The sequence below is a fragment of the Grus americana genome, chromosome 18 (genome assembly GCF_028858705.1).
Source record: "Grus americana isolate bGruAme1 chromosome 18, bGruAme1.mat, whole genome shotgun sequence".
In the NCBI taxonomy this organism is placed as follows: Eukaryota; Metazoa; Chordata; class Aves; order Gruiformes; family Gruidae; genus Grus; species Grus americana.
Genome location: NC_072869.1, coordinates 11827846 through 11851039, shown reverse-complemented (window position 1 = coordinate 11851039; position 23194 = coordinate 11827846). Strand labels below are relative to the sequence as shown.

At 50.4% G+C, this 23194-nt stretch overlaps 2 protein-coding genes across 7 annotated transcripts in view; both read right to left on the bottom strand.

Moving 5' to 3' along the window:
- The window catches only part of PIK3R6 (phosphoinositide-3-kinase regulatory subunit 6), a 40675-nt gene extending 30975 nt beyond the window's left edge, over positions 1-9700 (bottom strand). For 2 of the 4 annotated variants that reach the window (XM_054846784.1, XM_054846782.1), the window contains exon 1: positions 5236-5492. The gene's annotated coding sequence lies outside the window, so the exon portion shown is untranslated. Of the gene's footprint in view, positions 1-5012; positions 5085-5235; positions 5493-9478 lie in introns of those variants that run through there. The other 2 variants (XM_054846786.1, XM_054846787.1) reach the window with 2 other exon arrangements.
- Positions 9701-18465: 8765 nt separating this feature from the next.
- Positions 18466-23194, bottom strand: part of PIK3R5 (phosphoinositide-3-kinase regulatory subunit 5) — a 65028-nt gene continuing 60299 nt past the window's right edge. For 2 of the 3 annotated variants that reach the window (XM_054846830.1, XM_054846831.1), the window contains exons 17-19: positions 22667-22749; positions 22337-22449; positions 18466-21305 (exon numbers count right to left, since the gene is read on the bottom strand). In XM_054846830.1, coding sequence (XP_054702805.1) covers positions 21164-21305; positions 22337-22449; positions 22667-22749 — 338 coding nt within the window. In that variant the 3' untranslated portion in view covers positions 18466-21163. The remainder of the gene's footprint in view (positions 21306-22336; positions 22450-22666; positions 22750-23194) is intronic. The other variant, XM_054846832.1, reaches the window with a different exon arrangement.

Genomic DNA, 23194 nt, shown 5'->3' with positions numbered 1-23194 from the left:
TTCTTCACTGCATGAGTTGAAGGGCTGTTTTCCCCAAGCCAACCTGAGGATCTGACATTGCATCCTGTGGGCTGCTCAAAACTGCAGCCGACAGCTCCCGCAATGCTGTGTGATTGCTCCTCTGGACCCAGCGTCATCGTTCACACCAGGACAAACTGATGCTGCAGCAAAATCATCCAGGAGAATCCATCACAGGCAGGTTTGACATCCTGTTTGCACCCTCCTCTTAAACCATGTCCATCTGCCAGCAGAGCAGCTGCTGGTTTTGGCCGTGATCCTGACCTCCAGCCCAGCTGCACAGCTCAGGTAGGAAAGAGGGACAAATGCAGCCTTCCAGCCTCCAGCCCTCCTTACTGTCCAGGTAACAGCAGCTCCAGGGTCCCCTGAGGACCTGAACCATGGTCAAGGATAAACACCGGGGGCAGGGTCTGGCTCCATCTCACCTTGCATCAGCCGCCCCAGAGCAAGGTGTCTCAGTTAAAATGAAAACTAAGCAAAACTTTAATTATGAAACTCAAAAAACTCATAAAGATCACCTGCCTCATTTCTGGCCCCGTTCGGACAGGTTGCTGGGGCGGAGACTTGCAGAAGAGGTGGGGGGACCACGCGTGCTGTGGACCAGCCTGGAGCTCCCCTTCTGGACTGATTTTCAGTTTCAGCTCAAAACCTGGCAGGGCTTGTGATTTCAGACAGCTCTGATATGAAACCAGATGCTCTCCCTCAGGCTCTCACTGCCAAGGAAATGCATCTCAAGCTCAGACTCTGCTTTCCAGCAACACTTTGCTGCGCCGCTTGCCTGCTGGCTGCTCTGGCAAGGCACGTCCCTGCCAGGAGACTCATGCCCACGGAGGGAGAAGGCGAGAGTGGCTCTTACAGCCATTTCACTAATGAAACACCTTTGCAGCTCGCACTGCAGCGGACGTTCATCTGCCCATCAGGATTGAGTGAGCCCCAAAGCCCTTTGCTAAAGCTGGCGTGGAAGTTGAGCGGCTTCCTGGACACTAATGACTCTTTGGAGACTTCCTCACCAACGTCACATTTCATTCTTTCTAAGGAAAGAAATGAGTTTTCCGGAAGCATCAGCTTTTTAGATTTAGCATCTCTTTCCATTCCCAGAGTCAGCTTTGGAAAAAACAATCAGAGAGAAAAAAATAAGTGCATTTTGAAAACCGCTGCCAGGTTTGCTCACACAAACAGCCCAGGCAAGTGCTGTCCACCTGAGGGGGAAATAAAAATGGGCAGAGCTCGGGCTCCCAAATGTGGCCAGCCTGGGAGAGGCCAGGCAGGGAGTCGGCTGTTTTCGTGAGGGGGAAGGGGCTGTGGGATGGCACAGCTGCTCCCTGCCTCCGTACAGTCCCATTCCCTGAGCAATACCTCCCTTGCACAGTACCTTCACCAGCACAGTCACCAGTGGTACAACACTGCTCTGCAGACATGCTCTGTGTGACCAGCTGGGAGAAAGCAGTTGTTTGTTGACGGCAAATCCTTTAGCCCTCACAAAGAAATTTGGGGTTTAATCAGCAGTTTCAGGGTCAGTTCTGTATCTCGTGCTGTGGAGCAAGCAGCTCCCACCACTGTGGTGAGGTGTGCTCAGGCAGGAGTTCATGAACAGCTGAGCTGGTGCCACGACATCATGTTGCTGTTTCTCACAGCGCTCCGGCAGTGTGGCCAGTGGTAGCACACTGGTACTCATGTGCCTTGCCTGACCACAGGCACAATCTGGAGACCAGACCATAAGGGACCACCACAGGTGTACCTGCATCCAGAAGCCTCAGTGGTGAATCCAGCGCTGTGTATACGTTAGGTCTTTTCTCCCCAAGAGATGCAACGGCGTCTCAGTGCCCGGCTCTGTGCAGGGACACAGTGCTGTTCCCCTCCATGGTGGAGGAGCTTTCACCCAGCTCTTCTGGAAGCTGCACTCAGGTGGCCACATCTTCCCAACAGCAGAGGGGAGGTCGCGGGGGCTCAGGGAGGGCACAGAGCAATTGCCCATGTGCTTGCGGGGGAGTCACAGGAGCAGGGTGACCAGAGCCAGAGTGACCCCAGCATGTTGTGTACAGCACCTTCCACCAATGTCAGCAGATGGCCAGGCTAGTGGTGTGCTCTTGCACTGGCAATGGGGAACAAACAACGTGGCAACTGCTGACAGGGTTAACACAGAGTACATAGAGAAGCAGATTAGCAAGGAAGGGCCGAGTATATAATCTTGCACCAGATCAAGGTTAATAATGAGATTTAATTACATTGTACGGGCAACAACAGAAACCACTGCTTTCGGTAGGACCATGAACACCCCCCAGTTACGCCAGTCTGGAGTGAAGAATCACACTAGAGACTCACAAGCAAAACCTGTCCCAGCACAGATCACTCACAACAGCAGCTCCCTTGGAGAGCTCCTGCCCAAACCATGTTTGACGGACGGTGCTGTCTTCAAGGCATGTCACACCTCAAAATAGAAAGACGTGACTCAGCCAACAGCATCTGCCTTCAGAAGCCGTTAACACCAGCAAAGCTCACAAAAGCAAGAAAGCAACTGGGAAAGCAACTCCTGAGAACCCTCACATCTGGGTAGGAGATGTAGTCCATGTTAGGAAGACTGGACACAACCAAAATGAGCGTCCTCTTGGGTCAGCTCTTTCCCAAACACTTGGAGCAGAAGAGCTCTCATTGCTTGTGAAAATCAGAGCTCCCCTCTGTCAAATCCCCACTGAGGCTGGGCACACGCGGGTTGCTGGGGAAGGCTGCTGCTGCTGCTGCTGCTGCTGCCCACATCCCAACAACTGGCTACAAACCCATACCAAGGTGACTGATAAAAGGTCATTATGGCCCTGCTGCAACAGCAGCCATGCCCACCCCATGCATCAGAAGGTAGTGGGGAGGTGGGAATTCAGTTTATCCCAATGAGATGGCGCACAGGGCAACCTCTGCCGAAGGGGCCACAGACAGGTTTTACATCAAGGTCCCTGTCACCAGTGGAACGAGATCATGTCCAACATAAGCAGGACTGCTCTGAGATAGTGTTCACAGGACTCCCAGAGGAAAACTATCTGAACATAAAAAATGCAAACTGCTCCAATGGGGATGTGCAAGTTGGTGCCTGGCAATGGGGAACAGCGGCCAGTTGTCTCCCCCGCAGCTCTTCCATGAAGCAGATATTTTTTTTTTTTTTTGTAGCAAAAAAGGAAGCAATGTTTCTGTCATACAACAACCTGAACATGTTGTCCCATAAGGTCCAGGAAACTCCAGTAAAACTATTGCTAGCTGCCCTGTGCCATGTCACCCAGTGCCAAGAATTCTTCTTCTCTGTCTGACTTGGGGCCATCCAGCCAGGAATATGAGCTATCCCAGAATGACGGACAGGCAACAGACAGCAGTCTCATAGCTCTGTCTCTTTAGGAAACAGCAGTAAAAGAACCAAAATATATGGTGAGCTATTTTGGGGTAGAAACACCATCATCACTGATCTTCATAGCAGCCCTCCAATACTTGATGTCGGGACAGCCCCGTGCCAGTGCTGCAGCCCCAGCATCTTATGGCTGCGAGCAGCAAGCCCAGGTCTTGCCAGAACAGCTTGAGGCTTTGAGGACTCGAGTTATTTCCTCAGGTCAAATTAATGTTTGAGAGAAAGCCATGCAGTTTGAACAGCTTCATGTGACAGAGCAGAGGCTGGCCATATATTTCACCAGACTGACCCATGTTTTCTTCCATTGCAGATATAGGAACTACCTTTAGATGTTCAGTGGGACCCTAAGTTGTGAAGGCTGAATTAATGTCTCATAGATTTGGGCCCTCCACAGAGGAACTCGGAAACTGGTTGAGAAAACCTTGGGAGCCACATGCTCACTCCGTGACCAAAGTACCAAACAAGGACACACCTAAAAGTTTGTGTAATATGCAGAGGTGATAAATCAAGCTTTGAAGCCCAGAATAACTTGTTTCTGTGTTCAGGTTTAGTCAAGAGACAGAAAGAAAAACTGCTGCTAAGTTGCATAGACACTCAGAGAGCTCCCATGGGAGGGCAACAGCATCCCAGGGAGGTGAACGGTCATGGTGCGATGGCTCAGGCTCGGTGCCTCTGATGCAGCCAGAGGATGCTGCCAGAGGATGTAGAAGAAAATACTCAGCAGGGCATGGAGGGGAGGGGGCCTAAAACCTGCCTGTTGCACAGAATTGGCTCATTACATTTTTTTTGAAGCCTGGGCCACAAGTACTCCTCTTTTTGTTTCCTTTCTGGACAGGGCTGCTGCACTCTCGTTATCACCGCTACCATCGCTGCTTATTGCCATGTCACCGCTGCAGGGCTCAGGGCCCCCAAGGGACAGATGAGGCCCCAGGCCAAGGGGAGGGGAAGCCGGGCAGCCACACGACTGCACAAACAGCCAGCGCCAGAGCGTGCACCACCCCAGCCACCCCCTGGCCGCAGCAAGAGGTGGAGCACAGCCTTCCCCCCGGGGCTGGGTGCCTGAGCACTGCTTGCCCTACGGGGCAAGGAGCTGGAACGGGGGGAGCCCCAGCAATGTGGGGGCAAGAGCAGGCGATAGCCAGGAGCAGCTCTGGGCAGATGACTCCATTCCTTGCAACTGGGAGTTGTTTCACACAGATCAAAATGAATAAGCATGAGCTAGTGCTGAAACAGCCCCAAGTCAGTGATGTAATTCACTCACCCATCTGGGCTGAGCAGCAAGCAGTTGCTGGCTGTCTGCAGGGCGTGCATGGGGGATGCGTGTGCAGCAAGCGGCCAGGGGCCTTGAACGAGTGCCAGAGCAGTAACACCACCAAAACTACCTATGTCTGCTTCAGGGCCACAGGCAGAAAAGTCCCCACACTCCTCCCTGGGACAGACTCCAGGATAAATCCTGTGTTTCCCACCAGGATCCCGCTCGCTGGTGGGGTGCAGCAGGGGAAGCTTGTACAAATATTCCCTTCCTGCAGAGAAGCAGCACATTCCTCGTCTCCAGCACCATCAGTGCCCCCCTCCCCTAATTCACCCTGAGAAAGGAAACCAAACCAACCCCGTTCAAGGGCTTTCCAGGGTCTTTCATCCACAGGGATGCAGCACTCACCCACACACTGCCAACCTCTAAGACATAAAGCACTCCCCAGTAAAAGCGCAGGACTGGGGACCAGCAGAGCAGCAGGTACCCCTGAAAGGAGCAGAGAGAAGAAAAGACAGAGGATCAGCACTGCATTTCCCCATGCACAGACCCAGGAGCAACGCGCCCTCCAGGACTCTACCTGCTTCTTCAGGGCAGGCACTGGGGAGCCTGGCAAGTCACACGTGCACCTGAGGTCCCATCCAGCGCAGGGGGACAGAGCAGCATCCCGGAGGAGTCATAGCAGGGTCCACTCTGCCAGGCGAGGAGATTGATGGGTGCTGGGAGAGCACCGGGGCAGCTGCCGGGCTCTGCAGCACACTTCAAAGTGTGCAGAGCTAAAAGGGAAGCGCAAAAAGGGAGTTATTTCAAGACAACTTCCTCTTTCATAGAGAAGTCCCTCAAGGAGAAAGCTGTCCCCATGCGGGTCACGCTTGCCTGGCACTCTCTGGACGTGCAGGAGCAGACGAAGGAGGGCTCAGCTGTGCCCTGCCGCTAATCCCCAAAAACCAGCTATGCAGGTCAGGCTGCTCTAGGACAAGCCTGTGCTGGGACAGACACGGTGAGCCCTGGCACAGCCTCTGCCGTGCCATTGACCACCCTGTGCAGGGGCTTCTCCTCTGGTGCTGCTGCCTCCCAGCCGAGGCAGAGAGAGTGCCTGAGGCTGCACACCCAGCGCCTCGAAATAAACAGTGTTGCTACGAGAGACAAGGAGGAGTCTGTCCAAGGAGACACTTTTCCAGCTCCCCGTTCCAAGTGCAGCATTTTGTGCCTCTGCCAGTGCCTCCCGCTCGGAGCATCTCATGCACATCTGCTTTTGCTCAATGCCAGGGCTGTCCCTGCAGCTGCCCAGAGCATCCCCTGCCTGCTGCCAGCACAGGGACGCAGCCTGGGCAAGGGATGCCCAGCCCCTTCTGGAACGCGTTCACGGAGAAGTGTGGCACTGCGTTGACAGAGGTGTTGGCTGCGCATTGGTTGGAGCAGGTCTGGCTGTGCTCAGCAGGGCAGCACGTTGTCACCGCTTGTGACTCAGTGTCAGGAGTGCAGCCCCTGGGATGAGCCCAAATGGGGCCCCAGGTGAGGCTGCTCAGGGCTGCTGAGGTCTGTCAGTGCCCTGACACTCAGGTAGGGCTGAGACCAGTTTGCATGTTGACAGAAGTCCAGGCTGAGACATAGGAGGGACGCATTATCTGGCAGACCCAGCCCAAATCAGGAGATAAACGTTCATCCCTATGGGTTGTGGGTACAGGGCCACAGCCAGTGCCATCCCCGCTCAGGGCCAGGGCCCTGCTAGATCAGCTCATCACCCCAAGCATTATCTAGAGCACTTGAGGTGCTGAGCTTTTCTGGGGTGAGCGGGTTGGGGGGAGAAAGTACTTATAGAGGGAGCATGGGAACTGCAGCTGATACTGTATCACTTCCCATCTTCTTTTACATCAGAAAAAGCATTAGGTATAGTTACATACCTGGGCCCCAGACTTAAAAATAACCTACTTCCTTCCTGACTGGGAGAGAAAGGCAAGAGGAGGCAGTTTAGCTGGCTGTCAGCGTTACTTGCTTTCAATTCCCACTAGTTGCTCTGGTGCCAAGTTGCTGCGCTGAGCAGCATCCCCTTCCCCAGCGGGCTGGCTGCCTTGAGCAGCCGTCCTGCGGGCAGGAAGGCTCTGGGGAAACAGCAGCAGCACACAACAGCAGATGATAACATCCTCGTTTCCCCTGTCTTGTTTTCATTCACATTCGCTCCCATTCATGAAGGACACATGCACGTGTCCTGACCCCGGTACAGAATTGCTGCAGAGCACAGCGGCACTGGCAGACCCCAGACCAGCCCTGTGGGCAGCATGGTTGTGGCAGATACGTGTGGAACCCTGTTTGCAAAAGCTCTGCCCCTGCTAGCATCAGAATTAGCTTCTTCAGCGTGCCCTGGGCTAACATTTTGGGCATCACTGTTGTGCATCTCAGGATGTCCTTCCTCAGAAGGAGTTACCCAGCACGCAGGAGCTCTGGCCACAGGCAGGAACCACCACACAGATACTGTTTCCCATGTAAATGCCAGAGGAAAGTGAGCTGTGAAGCCAACGCGCTGACACAAGTGGGGGTATGAGCCCCACACAGTTGAATAGGAGGGGAAAAGAGTGGCAACCGCTACGTGGCATCCCTTTTTCGGATGAGCCCTTGCTTTGGTGATGCTTCATATACATCTTTCAAGGCCAGGATCTCCTACTTGCTGCTGGATATTTTCACTGCTTACCTCTCAGCTGGCCACTGCAGGTCCCAAACCTTCACCCTCCCCCTTATTTTCACTAGAACTGGACTCTCTCGCACTGCACAGCTACAGAAGGAAGATGCCAGCGAGTTTCCTTGGACAGTTCCCGCAGCACACACCCAGCACCCCCCCCTCATTGCCATCAACTTCAGGATTGCAACCCAAAATTCATTTAGCTAAAAGGCCCTTCTGGAGACCTTCCCCTCCTGCTTTTTCTGTACACGCCATCTCTAGGCATGGCAGCAGATGGATTTTGGCATCAGCTGTAGGGTCATACTCTTGTGGTAACACGTGTAATGGGGAGGAAGGGGTTGGTTCTCCATGTTTTTCTGTTGCGAGCTGCCAGTTAGTGGCTGATATCATTAGATGCTGAAACACAGCTGACCATCACCCTGAGAACAGGACAGGGAACTGTCAAATCACCCCAGATAACACCACGTCTCTGCCAATCTGTGCTGGCAACGGCAAGAGGAAGAGCCAGGTATGACCCCGCTCAAACAAGGGCTCCAGTCAGAAGAGGAGAAAAGAAAAGAAAGTAGGAAAGAACCAAAATAAAGTAGAGAAAGAACCTCTTGTGTGGCAAGAAGCACGGATGAGGTACAAATCAGCTCTTTGTCCCTGCAAATGCCGTCTTATGTGATTTACTGGTATTACAGGAGCACCATAAAGGCCCGTGCCTGTACGCTTCTATGCATGAACGGGACACACAACAGTTTTGAACCAGTCTCAATCTCCCTCACGTGGAAGAAGTCTGTCTCCCAAAATAAATAGAAAGAGTTCACCTGAAGCACTAATTCAGGAGGGGCTTTCCAGCCCAGAGAGGAACTTACTGCCCAGAAAGGGGCTTTTTTTCCGTGGGAACAGCACGCAGCCCTCTCTCCTCTCGAGATACTACAGCCGCCGGTGCCTGAACTCGTGCCAGCAGCAGCAGCTCCCCGGGGAGCACGTTGCACAGCCGCCGGGCCGTGACATGCCGACACCGGCCGGGGCTGGGTCCCTCCTGGCTGTGACGCTCCGGCACCTTGCAGCTGCACGCAGGGCCCCCAGCGCCTCCCAGCCCCTCGCTCGGCACTGGCACTGGTGGGGATGAAGGAGCACCAGCAGCAATGCCAGGGCTGGCAGCAAGTGGGGCCAGCGGAGATCGAGATATTTCTCCTCCCTATCACGGCGCTGGCGTTTGGTTCACATTTTGGCCACTGCTCCACATCCCATGAATGCCCAAAGGTTCCTGTCAAAGGGGAGCTCTGGACACCTCCTGCCCTGGTTTCTATTCATGGATGCTTTAGTTTTCCCAGCTTTAATTTTCCATCATTACGTGGCTGCTTTAATAGCATAGCTAGCAACTCAACCGAGTTTCTGAGGGAAGCAAAGGTATTTGTGCAAAGAAAACGGTGCTGTTTGAGCTCCGCTCCTTCTAAACCACCATCCTGGAGGGAAAACTCCTCGTGGCAGATGTCCAAATCCCCAACGCTTCAGTCAATGGATGATTTTCTTACAGTTTGTAAGGGAACAGGTCACAAACCAGGCAATATTTGGACGTCGCAACTCTATTTTCCACCCTGGAATTCAGCCCAATTCTAGTTTTATTCCAGCTTTAGCAAATATAGAAGATGGGGAAATTTAGGGAGGGGGAAAGCCAAGCAAACAGCCAGTTTGATGGTATTTAACCTGCCCTTTTCATTTCTTCAAACTAAGTCATCTCCAACTTTTTTTTTTTTGTCTGGAAAAAATCCATAATAAGGAGTTAGCAGCAGCAGAAGATAATAATAATAAATCATGGACTTTTCAAGTCTGAGCAGCATCTCCACCCTGCAAGGGTGGAAAATATCATCTTATTTGATGAAGACTGTACAGGTACTAGCAACAGGAGACGTGACTGCTCTCCTACAGGTTAATTACAGGTTTGAAATTCCAAGCAAATTCATTGCAAAAAGCATGAGCAAACAGTTGATAAGAAACCAGCAAGCTTTGTCTTTTCATCCCGTCCAGAGACCAGCTCCCACCATCCTCAGGGCTGCAATTACATGCCTGGTGTCACACAACTGCCCAGCAGCGCAGGCGACGGAAAACCCGCTGCAAGTTGAGGTTACCCCCTTGTGAGCAGGAAACTTTGAGGCACCTGTAGGAAACGGGTCCGGTGCTGCTGGTGGGTGCTGCAGCCGTCCCATGCCGATGAGCTGGGCACATCTGTGCTCGCACAGGTTGTCAGTGACCTGCCAGCACTGAGGAAGAGATCAGCTGCTTGAAATGGTGAGAGATTGCTTTTTGTCCAAAACCTTAAGTGCTGTGTGCACGTACGGCGAGGGCTATAAGTTTCCCCTGCCCGCTGCTCACACCTCCCAGGATCTTTTTCCCAGAATTTACGGCTCACCCGTGGGTACCAAGGTGACAGTTTTGGAATGAGCTCAAATCCTTGAGCTTATCGGTTCTGCCAGCGATAGCGTGCAACAGGAAACAGCTCTTTTTAATCACAGTCACTCTGCTCCACTTCACTTGTTGAGCTGATAAGCTGAGTGGAGAAGCTGTTTCTACAGTTGTTTTTCAGGTTTTCAAAACACTGCTTGAGCTTCCAACCTGCTGCATAAGACAGATAATGGGGCAGGTTGTTCCTTAATCCCAAGGCTTGCTTTTTTGGAGAATCCCAGGACAAGCCTGGACCCAGAAACCAGCCCCCAGGGCATGCCCAAGGCACAAAGACCATCTCTGCTCCCCCTGCGTGGCCATCCCTGCCTGTTCACCCTGCCTAACCTGAACGGGTCTGGCAACATCCCCCTATCATCAGCCTTCTCCAGTTGAGTCTAAACCTTACATCTCCCCTCAGAGGCCACGCTGTCCATTGTTTCGCAGGTCACAGAGGAAAAAGACTGGACCTGACTGTTTCATGGCAGTGGTGCTCCTTTTTTACACTGGTATAGCCTGACCTGTGACACCCAGTTGGGATACAGCAGCTCAGACCCAGCTTGTGACCCCCAGCATCCCCACAGCTTTTCCATCGCTCCCTGTCCCCTGTCACGTAGCTGCCACTCCTGTCCCAAGGGGAATCTTGGCACTTGTCCCTGTTGAACCGCAGCCTATGGAGAGAGGTAAAAAAACCTGGACTCAGCTCAGTTCACTTTAAACTCCAATTCTCCACTGGAGTCACCATCCTGCTCAGCCTCACCTGTGAAGGTAATTCAGATGCTCTTTGCTCCATCTCCCGTCTTATTAATGAATAGACTGTAAAGCCTCGGCAGCAGGACAGGCCCTGCACAACCACCTTGCTCCATCCTCCCAGCTTGGCAATGAACATGTGCCCAGACCATGGATGCTGGCCTCCCACCCAGCTTGTGGTGGATGCACCACATCTGCATTTCCCCAGTTCCCTTGCAGACGGCACAGAAACTCCACCGTACTCAGATGTCTCCTCAGCATCCTCGGGGTTTGTTGTTCTGCTGTAGGAGCAAAACCACATTGGTTTAACTCAGTTTGGTTCTGACAAATCCCCAGTTTGGTTCTGATAAATCCCTCACTTCCCTGTTGTTTCCAGGTACTTGAAAAGGGTTGGGATTTTTGCGCTGGCATTTTCCCAGCAGTTGAATTAAGCTGAGAGAGCTCCAGCTCCTTCCCCCTTTTTAAAAGCTGGTCCTTCACTTGTCCTTCTCCAGTCTTGCAACCTCACGTTTTCTCTACCCAAAAGTGACTACAAGAGGGAGCCCTTAGCTGAATCCTGAAGCACCTTGGCAGGAATTTCTTCACATCAGGTGATTTAAAGCATTTAACATTCCTGAGTGCGCCTACCTTGCATAAGGGGATCTGGCCCTGTGTCTGATGGTTACACTGAAGCCACCAGCTCCCAGATGGGCTCTTCCCAGTTCATGCAAACATGCCTTTAACATTTTGAACATCATCCATGGACAGCTTTCCCTCTCCAGCAAGGACTCAACCAGCTTTTCCTTGTGTATGTCTCACTGTTAATGTGCTCACAGGGCAAGCGTGCTCCTGGAGCCCAGCGCCTCCTTTGCCTTTCCTAACTGTGAGATGCTCCTGTGTTTGCTGTTTGTCACCTGCTTTCATCCCAGCACCTCACCCGTGTCCTTCTGGTGGCAAGTCAGTGAGGAGCCTGCAACTTAGCCAGGTGGGTCTGGTACTGTATGTCCTCTCTTTCCTCCACAATGGGATGATCTGCATGTGTATGGTGAGGAAAACGATATTGTCCTCTTGGGTGAACCATGGGGAGATCTACTGGTGTCACTCAGTGAAAGTGAGGGATTGCTGATGCTATCAGAGATATAGACAGTTGCTGCCTGAAGAAGCAAAAGCATTTGCTGATACCAACCACTCTCCCTTACTTTTGCAGTCATGAAGAATTTCCCCACTGGAGTCCCTTTGTTGGCCTCGACTCATCACTTTTGGGTCTGTCTCTGCTTTGCAGACCAGCTCCACATTTCTTAAACAGGGACGTCACAACTAGGTAAAACAGGTTTGTTTTAAACACATCAAAAACATGAAAAACTATTTTATTGATTTACTATTTCCTTTTTCTCTTCCCATTTCCTCACTCTTGGGCATCTTTTTTCCCTGAGGTTCAGCACCTTAGGGATTTTACTTCATTGGACTTTTTAAAGCCAGGGATGGAGAGCTGGGAAAAGAAGAGATGCAGGAGAAAACTGCAAAGGAGAAATAAAAAAATCATGACAAAATAAGCTTAAAAATTCCCCAGAGAAAAAACAGAATTTGGGAGGAATAGCTGAAGCATCTCTTTCTAGCACCCTGCAATGTAACGATCACACCTTTACTCATAAGTTATTTTCCCAGTTTTTCAATCAACTCCATCTGCTGACAGCCAAAAATTCATCTTCCCTTCAGCTGTGGGAGCACCCCAGCAGAGCAACTGTGGTGGACGAGAAGAGGCAGCTCCTCCGGGGCATCTCTGTGGGGCGAGGAAGCAGCGAGCCCCCACGCGCGTCGGCTGGCTGCGGCAGTGGGTGCAGGCGTCTGTGCCCACGAGCACCACGGGCTAAGGCAGCCCCGACCCACATCCCGCCGGGGGGGGGGAGCTGAGTGTGTGTTGGAGCAAAACCTTCATTGTTAGAGGCTTTTCCTTACCCAGCTGCAGGCTGTGGTTGCTTGCAGAGGGGCTGCTTAGATTTCTGGATTTTTTTTTGTTTTCATGTGTATTTCCTGGCATGGTTGTATGCACAAGGGGTATTCAAAGGCTTTAAAATGACTAATAGACGAGTCAGTTCATGCAAACCTGAGTCCCACAGCTTGCATATTTAGACACACTAGTCATATTGGAAGAGTTCAGAAAACATCTCCCACTATCTCAAACTATTTGTAAACACGTTCTAATAGAAAGTGAGAAACACAGTCTCCTTTTGGCCAATGTTTTACAATCACCGCTCAACAGCTGTTAGCTACACCCACTCTGTCTGTCAGTGAAGAGAATGAGTTATGGGCTGCATCCACCCTCCGAGTTCCCGTCCCACCCAGGCACCTCCAGGCTCCAGCTAAATATTCACATGGTCTCTGAGAGCCGTACCTGGGAAGAGAGGGATGGAGGGAAACGTAGGCTCAGTCCGTTCCTCCGTCCTGCACTGGGCATGCTTCATGTCATGGAGGAAGGAGCCCAACCCAACCATGGCCAAGGTGGGGCTGGAAGAGGACAAGAGGACCTGTAGCCCAGCCACAACGATGGGCTCCAGTCCTCAACACACAGCCCACCAGGCCACTCACTCACTGCAACAGAGGTAACATGTCCTGAGCATCCCAGGGGCAGAGGACAGCATGGGAAGGGTGCTGGGGCACCTCAGCTTGGTCCCGCAAAAACTGTCACAGGTGCATGAGGCAAGTCGCTCCCTACTGATGGCTTCAAGGAAACTGGAGTAGAGACAAGTTAGAAGCCAGATGACTCCATCCTTGCTGGCCCCCAGCCCAGGCTACAGGCACCATTTCTCTTCAGCAAAATGTCTTTTCTTGGGCAATTTCTGATCAAGATGGATGCCTCTTCTGCTCTTCCTTCAGGAAACAAGCAGAGAAAGCAGCATGAATACCAGCATCCCCACAGTTTTTTAAGGCTTCAAGCCTCATCCCCTATGTGGGGCTCTCTTTGGCCCATGGGACTGGCACAATTACCGTAACAGTCTTGGTTACACACAGGCTCAAGTCACATGTGAAAGTACAGCTGGCTTCTTAGGACGGGAAGAGGTTGGCTTCTAACTAAAGATAGCATATATTTCCTTTCACGATGGCTGTGAAGTTAAACAGAGGAGGAATCTCAGCTATTGCTCAGTCTCACCCCTACCCAGATTGTTTGTGCCGGTTCCAGTGTGTCACATCTCAGAGGAACCACACGCCTCTCAGTCACCCAGTCCGCGGCAGGAAGGGGTTCAGATGATGGTCTGGAGCATGCAGAGATATGAGACGGTGCCTGCACTCAGTCCCTTCTTTCACACCTTGCCCAATCTCCTAGGGACTGGCTGCAGAGTGCTGCATTCACCACCACAGCTGGCGCTACCCCATTGCTTCCTGTACCCAGTGAGCCATTGAAACCAGCCATAAAAGAGCAGCAAAAATTTAATCAGCAGTTTTAGGATTACAATTCATCTGGGTACCTGGGCAGGAAAACTCTCAATGGGCTGAACTTTCTTGTAGGACCCTCTTACAAGAGCATGCTGTTCTCAAGCAGTTTAACCTGGACCACTGTTGATGGTAAGTCAACACAGAGATCAACTATGGGAAAAAACATGCGCTGTGGTACAAGGAAAATACTGATGATTCAGGGTCTCATTTTTTCCTGCAAGTCAGCACTCAGCCAGTGCCCATGGACAGTGCAGAGGGGCAGCACCATCTGACCCATTCCTGGGAGATGTGACAGAGCCTGCCATATTCAAAGATCTCCCAGTAGACCAGAGTGTGGAGGACCCAGGGTCCTGGGCATCCTGACAAATCCATCCACAGATTTCTGATTACGAGGGCAATGTCTCAGCCTGCAGTTCATAGGCATCTCCTAGAAAGTCTCCAGACACAACCAGAAGCAGGACTAGTCCTTGTGAAAACAGGGAGTGTTCGACTGGTTGAGCCACCCTGCCTGAGGTCCACTCTGCAGATGGAAACACCAGCTAAATACGCTGCATTACACTGGCCCATTGCTGTCCAGAAAGTTTTATGCAGTCCAACCCAAGTCTAGGTTATCCTAGAGCTGGGTAAACACCACAAAATGCTTTTCATGCTTGCTTTGATTTGGATTTCAGTTTTTGGCCGTTTGCTCTGGTTACAGCCCTTTAGTTTTTGCATTTCTTCCTGTGGGTGTTGCAGGGGAGGTGCCTACGGAGGGGAGAGGCGATTACAAGGGTGCAGAGGAAGAAAGCGAATTCGGGATTGGCACAGAAAAACCCACCCCATTCCTCACACAGTCAGCTGCCTGCACCAACTGGCACAGGCATACGGGCCACGGGACACGTGCTGCATCTGAACATAGTGATAATTATGCAACTTTGCATCATTAGCACACTGTGACTCTTCTTGGGTGAATTTTCCCTTCTAGGAAAGCTCCATTCCTCATGCAGGCACAGGGAGCCTTGTTAACTTTTAATTGATCATTAATTAGCACAAGATAAGGATAGCGGAGCAGCAGGCATTGCCAAGAGAGATAAACACCTGCCTGCAGCCCAGAAATGTTTCACTTGTCCAGCTTCACTCTCGTTAGTCCTGAGCAAAGGTCAGTCCTGAGACAGAGTCAGATGCACTTTTCAGTCATGGGTACTGGCCAAAACCTTTAAGAATTAAGCAAAATTCAGGGAAATTTCCAATCTTTTCTACTTTACAACTGCCTGTAAGAGCAGCTAAATCATGCACGTGGGAAACAGCCTGATCTACCAGCACAGAAACTTGCAACCACAAGAGGCAACTAGGGCAGGGAGTTTGGCAATAGAAGATATTCTCTGGATTTTCTTCCATTTCTCCCTTTTCTTCTGAAGTGCTGGATTATTAGTGGGGCTCTTGATAAACCCCTCTGGGTCAGGCAGATGCTGTCCCTAGCAGAGGGGTGAATTTGGCCATCGTGCCATGGCTCGGTTAGCCCGTCACCAACCCGCAGGCAGGGAGCCAAGCTTGGGGCTTGCTGCCAGCAGGACCTGAGCCATCCTGAAGTACCTCTGCTTCAGCTGAAGGTAACTTGAGATGCAGTGATGGGAACAGACAGGCAACAGGCAGACAGAAAGGAGGGGACGGTGCTTGTGGGGCTGTGACCTCTAACTGAGGAGACACCCTGGGCATGTTAATCCTAATCCTGTAATGGTCTGTGGGGACTGGGAGCTGCCAGGAAGCCTGGCTGCTCTCTGCTATTTCTTGCTACAGCTGAGACAGCAGACGAGCACCTTTGAAATACCTCCTTGTAAGACATGTCCTGGAAGCAGCCCAAGTCAGGTCCCATGACCCCAGTCCCCATGTCCTGGTGGGCTTCCATACCCCATGTTATCTCCCATGTGCTGGTCTTTCACTACCATCTGGAAACGCCACCCATGAAACTACATGTTTGTCTACCAGGAAGCAAAAAATACAAGAGGAAGGTTTGCACCTGCACTTCCAACAAAAAACTAGTTGAGCACGAGGAAGGGATCAGAGGTGCCGCACTGCATAAGCCTGTGGGCAAGTCCCTGCACCCACGTGAAGTACCCATCACCAAACAAATGCTCGGGCTATTTTTGTCCCAGCACAGCAAGCCTGGATGCAGGTTCCAGCTTTTTCCAGGCAGCTGTCCTGATCCTGGCAGACCTCTGCTCACCTCTGGCAGACCATGTGAACTTTTTCCCCAACATGACCGTAAACTAAAGAAGAGTCAGTCTAAACAAATGCCACATTTAGGAGTGAATGTATTTTTGCCTCACTTAAAATGCCTCAAGATACAACTGTCGTTATTTGGGAGCATTCGTCATGCCTCACAGCAATGTCTCCATTCAGACAACCTGATGATGACCTACATAGACAATGGAAGGTGGGTTCTATTGCCCCACCTGCCGAAAGAGGATGGCACCTGCTTTTTCTACCTTTCAGAGGAATATCTTAACTACTTTAATAGTGGATCCAGCACGGGCAATCTCATACCTGCCTATTGATACTGATTCACTCTGTATTCCTAATTAGCCACCAGATGATGATTGGTCACTTAAGGACCCTTTCTCTGGATGATAACAACTTACATTGTTCTCCAGCTGATGCACTAGAATGTCTCCATCCTCAAAGCTATTCAAACCTTGGCTGGACCCTGAGCAACCTGATTATGTTGCCTGCATGTATTAAGATCTTCGCTCCCTGCCGGCACTGAGCCATGGTGGCTCTAGGGTGGCAGATTTGGCTCTCAATCAGCTCCTGTGGCACTCTGGTACCTGATGCAAGCATCCACACCGAGATGTTCCTTGTGGTGCTGGTGGGAAGAAGCCATGGGGATCACACCAGTAAACATGAAGAGGACCTATACACAAAGCGCCATTGCAGAAGAGCAGAGGATGGAGGGTCACCACCAATGGTGTTGAGGAGTCACCTCACAGTGCATTCCCACACCACATCTCCATGTCCTCACTGGCAGTGGATCATGTCCGACTCCAGCTGTGCTGAGGCTGAGGTGGCTGTGGGATGACAACCCCTGACACAGCAGGGGACTGTCTCAAACTGCCACTGCACCTTGATAAACCAACAGATACCAAAACCCCAAGGCATTTTTTTGGTATAACCTATCTCATTCAGGAAGCCTCTCAGCCTGAAATGCCGAACACACCTTACCCGCTATCTTCCCATCCCTCACGGATGCAGACAGGCCACAGACCAGCTCAGCTTTGATGCCGTGAGAGTTGCAAAAAGCTCCGTCGAGTTGATTCGACCCTATCTACAAGAGGCAAAACTAGTTTTGTTAAATAGTCTAGCCTTAACCCGGCCTTGCTTATTTTATCAGCAGCTGTTTGCTAAATCTTTTGTACTTAGAAGGACAAAACCCTCAGCTATGCAGCACTTCAAGGATCAGACTTGAGCCTTGATCCTAAACTTTTCGTCATGCATGTTTTTAGAACAATACTTACTTTCTGCTTCAGATTTAAGCATGCATGTTCCTCCTTCCACTTTTCTTTTTAAAAAGAAAAGAACAGGGAAGGGGGATTTGTGGTTTAGGGTTTGGGGTTTTTTGTTGTTGTTGAGAACAAACAAAAGCAGATTATCATTCCCGTTCAGAAAAGAAAGTATTTTCATGTTGAATTTCATTTGCCTCTTCAAAAGACCCTTTTCTTTTTATTAAAAAACACCTTTTGTTATTTTCTAATCAGAGTGAAAAAAATTGATAGCTTATACATAAGGAAGTGCTGATTAACAAAGTTATTCTCCTCTGGTTTTTTTGGCTTGTCTGAGATGAAATTACTTTTCCCACGTTATTTATTTGATTACAACACATTGGCCCTCACATCTACCAACCAAGCCTCTTTCCTTGAATATCCACAGGAAGAGAAGGCGACACTTGAGACAGTTAAGTGTCATTTCATATTTCAGAGTACTTTCAGTAGCAACAGCTCCATCTGCAAAGTCTGCGTCCCCAAGGACACACAAGAGATTTCGAAGTCAGAAATGCCCCAATACCCAGCTGCTGGGCAAAAACCTGCTGACCCCGAGCAGTCACCTTCGTCCCAGGGCTCTGCTGTGCACCCCGGGGCTGGACCTTGCCCATGGCCCCGGCTCTGCCAGGTGCTCAGCTCTCGGCGTAACTCGTATTTCTCTGCAAAGCAACACTGCAAAGGTGAAGGAGCCTCCTCGAAGGGAAGGGTGTGCACAGACCTCACCTTGCACACGCAGGCTCTGCTAGTTTCTTTTCTCCTTAATCCAGCATGAAACCAATTTTGGATTTACAGCATCAAAATCTGCTTTTTTTTACTCACAGAACAAGAGCAGCTCAATTAACCACTGCAGGTCTCCATGTCATGCCCTCTGGGACCAAGCTCATGAACATAATGACTATTTGAGCCTTTTCCTGCTCTCAGGACAGCTGCTCTGCAAAGGACTCGGGTGCTCCCTGCCCTCCTCATGGAGATACGGAACCTCCTCCTGTGCTTCCCGCCTGCTCAGGAATTACTCGACTCAAATGCTGTATTTGTACTCGAAATAAATCAACATTTAATATTTTACAATTACCTTAAAAGTTCTTTGAACAGTATTTTACAGATCAGCACAGACATTACAGAGATTTGGTGAGGCTGCACATATGTACAAGGATGACCTGAAGGAACCTCAGCCTTCTTTCATTTCCAGAAAGTATCAGAGGTCAAAACCTTAGCTAGGATTACAAGTCCCTAGAGTTTGTGTTTGTTTTTCTCCACGAGATGGAAATTCTCTTCTCTAGTATTTCTTTAGGGCCAGCTGAAGCCAAAGAGGTTTATATCATTAACAGCGGCAGGGATATATTTAGCCACGGATATCAAGATCACAAATAGCAATGTTTTGACAGGATAAGGTGCTATTTTAAAGTATTGAACAAAAAACCCAGCTGTCAAATTTCAGCCCCTTACAAGGAGATGCACACAAATCTGTTTGGGAAATGAAAAGTCAGTGAGAAAACTTTATCCAAGTGCGTGGAAAGAGCTATTAAAATCTGTTTCTGGTCCCTGGAGCTTATTGGACTTAAAATACTGATGTGCAGAAGTGCACAGCAGCGACCTCAGCAGGTGTTGCCACATCGCCCTGCAGGCACCCTGTGAGGGACAGGACAGCCCACCATGACCCAGAAGTGTCTTGGTGTCCTTGCTGAGTCTGTGCTGCGAGCAAGGGAACAATGCTGCTCCGTGCACATCGGAAAAGCTGGGTGCTCCTGGAGTCAGTGGGTGGCCAGGGAAAGTGGGTCCTTGCTGGGAGTCCAAGCCAGCTTTGCATCATGGTGGAGCCAGAGCACCTGCTTACGTTCAAGTGATGCTTTGCCCTGCATGAGAGTCTTGTCTTGGAGTACACAAGACAACACCATCCTTGGGATGGTTTATTCAAGTAAAAGGATGAAGCACAGAGGTCTCAGGAGTGTGTTCATGTCTTGGTTTTGCTCATCTCTGGCCACTGGCACAAGCTGCATCCAGAGCTGCTGAGGACACCAAAGAGCCAGCTGGTACCTTCTTAACCTGAGATGTTCATCACTGGGCACAGACCAAGCTGTGCCCCCACAACAGGGGCAGTGGGGCCAGGATCAGAGTTGACAGCACAGGAGAGATCTCCCAAACACTTCCAGAAGGGACGTGGAGAAATCCTGCAAATAAACCTGACCCACACTCCTTCAAGACAACCAAAGCCCCTGAGGGGCTCTGGCCCTTTTCCTGGCAGATTTAACCTCATATGACACTGCTGCTGTGCCACCAGCCCTTGGGGACAAAGCTCAACCTTGTTCTAGCTAGTGCTAAGAGCTGACCAGGTCCTGTTTTCTGGAGGATTAAGGGACCCACACTGAGCCCTGCAGCCCCCAGCAGCACTGGAGGTCCTTTCCAGACGTTTCCAGGGAGCACATGTCCTCGGCAGTAAGATCCTTTTAGCCTGCAGCAGGCAGCATGCTCTTCTGCCTGCTATCATTAGTGCAATCACCAAGAACTACTGAGAAACAGCTTGAGGGCTATGAAACCAGGCAAGGCTTTTCCAGTCTCATTTTTTTACTCATGGGGTCAGAACACCTCTAAATATCCCCAAATATTGCACCTTTCTGTACCTACAGCCTTGAAGAGAGAAGGAAGAGGGCAGAAAGCCTCTTTGCAGGGGAGGGGGCGGATCTCAAATCCTATTGTCGCTTGCAAGTGTCACTAGTGTTTTTGGTGCTGGGTCCTTCTCTAGTAAAGCTGCCTCTTCAGGTGAGCTTAAGGCAATACTAGTGGTTTCCCTCATACTTCTCTCCCTTCTGTGAGTGTGAGCATGGGTCCTGCCATATTTCAAGCAAATACTGAGGATTCAGCCTCTGGGATGTCTCTAGTGTACAGTGCTGGGGAGCAGGATGCAAGAACATGAGCTGCTCAGGGAGTACATCTCATGAGTCCACTCTGAAATTCTGCAGAAATTCGAAGTTCATCTCCTGCAGGTCCTGGATTTACAGTAAATACATGTATACATGACAAGCTGTCCATGCCCTCGTATGGCCTATTGCACTCAATTCACTGGAACACAAGCAGCAGTCTACAACCCATGCTGGGGTCTTTCTGGGCCTCAGCTGGGTTGCTCTGCTCTGCACTATTTCTCTGCAAGACCTTCATAATTTAAAGGAAACCTTGAGAAAGCATGTCACCATCCCCAAAGAACTGTCCTGAGCATCCTCAACCTGTTACAGGTGAAATGCCATCAGGACATCAGTTGGGTGGTCTGCAACTCTGCACACATTGAAGGCCACCTACCACCACTCAGCCAAGGACATTCATTTTCCAAAATGTCTCCCCAGGAGCTCCCCCTAGATCACACTGGCCTTGCAGTCACTGTCAAATACAGCCACAGCACCATTTGCTGGCAGGAAAATATCACTGTCCTTGCCTTGCCCTCTCAATTCAGGTGTTGGCAGTCTGCTGAACCAGGTGGACATCTCAAGGAAATCACTCTCCTCCCACTGCTGAGGAACCCTGAGAGATAGAAGACCACAACAACAATGTTCCCATTTCCCAGGGATGAGCTAAGCCCAGACCAGGAGCAGCTCAGCCACCACACTAACGCTTCATCCACAGGATGTCTTGGACAAGAACAGCTAGGTCTCCAGCCCAAAGGAGGACAGTCAACTCCCTTTTCCTGAGCCTGTCTTGGTGTTGGATGGGAGTCTGGTCTGAGAGGACACAAGATTCTTCTACGGCAGTGCTCCACTGAAGGTGGCAATGGGTAAACACAGGAGAGAATGAAACTCAGAGGGGTCCTGGTGAGGCAAAGAGGACCTTCTCAGTGCAAAGAGATCACTGTCCCTGGGTTTGTAGCACACAGAGATCTCACACCTGCAGGGGAACAAAAAGAAACCAAGATACATGTAAGGTGTGTGGCTGAGAATCACAGTCCTTAGATGCAGCAGAAATATCTGCAAGCAAACAGGAATCAGTGCAGTCTTTAACAGGACTGGAGTTGGAGTGCTGAGAGTTCAGGTCTTTAAGCTGGCTCAGATTGGGACCTAGAGTTGACATCCATAAAGAGTAACTTCTGAAACTCATTAGTGAAAATGAGAACTTTTGCATCCACCAAGGATGGGGGAGAGGGAAGTAGCTCATTTTCCATTTCGTGCACTGAACTCTCCCACTAGCCCCTTGAGCTGCACAACGAATGAGTGAAACATTTCTCTTTAGGGTCATTTAACAAATAAGATCCAAAATATTTTTCCATTGCAGGCAGCATAACCTCGCAGAGTTCTGCTCTCTCTGAGGGAGAAATTAAAATGCTTGCACATTTTTAAGACCCATGGATCAACTGGTTTGATCTCTCTGTTGTCTACAACAACAGTTGAGTTTTCAAATTCCATCACCTGGAGAGCCAGTTTGGTGCCCTGGAGACATGATTGATGGATGAACAGTCGAATGAACAATTGTTACTCTACCCCAGTCTCTCCCATGAAGATCATGGGTTCCTTCTGCAATGGGTATGCCAAAGGTGGTAGAAAACCCAAAACAAGGTTTAGAAGTTGAAAGCTCTGCTCATATGCCCAGTGCTCTTCAAATACTTCATCCTCTGGACTTACTGAAAGAGCTGTCTTTACAGAGTTTACAGTTGACTGGAGACCACCTGTGGCAGTCATGAAGGTAAACTACTGCTGGGATCTGAGCAGGACCATCCATCCCACCTGAGCTCAGCTCTGCTACAGAGCTTGGAGCTATGTCACCCAGCTTGGGCATCTGGCATAGATCCACAATGGTGCTTAGGAACCTGTCCCCCCATTGGCAACCCATGCTTCATGAACAAGTCCTTACACACAGGATGCACCATCCCAGGAGCGCTGACTGCAGCGGGCAACCTGCAGCTGCAACGTTGCAGTTCCTACCTGGTTACACTCTGCAGGATCTTCTGCTCATCCTGGTCCAGGCACACAGCGAAGGACGACTGGAGACCGATAATCTGGACCTTGTCTACTTTTATCTGGGACACACTGATCTGCTAATGGAAAAAGAGTCTGAGTGAGGGAGCTGCCAGGATCAGTGCATTATCCCTGTGCAGAGAAGGGGAGCAGGGGAGCTGGGGACCCCTAAGGCAGGCTTGGTGGCCAACAGCAAATGGATCCCCAAGGAGCTACTGTCTCCTGCCCTGCTTCCCTCCCAGCTGAGTCAGGCTGACATCCTGTTACCAAATGTAAAAGCACCATGATTTGAGTTACCTGATTGAAACTTTTTTTGGATTTGGAGTTTTGCCTTTTGACCACCTCCGTCATGGTCAAGTTGAGATACTCTGTCTTTGAGGCTGTAACAAAAGAAAACTGTAATCACTTGGGGCTTCTGGGCCACTGCTGGGAACCCAAGTCATCCCTTCACCCTTCAAAGCATCCCAGAGACTCAGTTCTCAGTAGGACCCCACTGTCAAGTGAAATACAATACAGTCCTAGCTTTCCTTCCCCAACGCTGACCTACACGGAAAACAAGCAGAGAGACAGAGGTAAACTTCAGAGTAATTTCCAACTGCTTTCCAAACATAGCAGCAAAGGCCATTTAACTGTCTTAGGACCTAAACAGGAGAAAACCCATTGCCCCATCCTCACGAGGAAGTTCTAGCTCTGCCAGCATGCCCCTTCCCACAGTCCACCTGGAGATGCTTTTTTGTGTCTGGAATTACAGTGACATCCTGTGGTCAAACTGCTGAATGTGAAAACTGACAGAGACAATCAAGGGGACTGGGTTTCTCTTGGAAG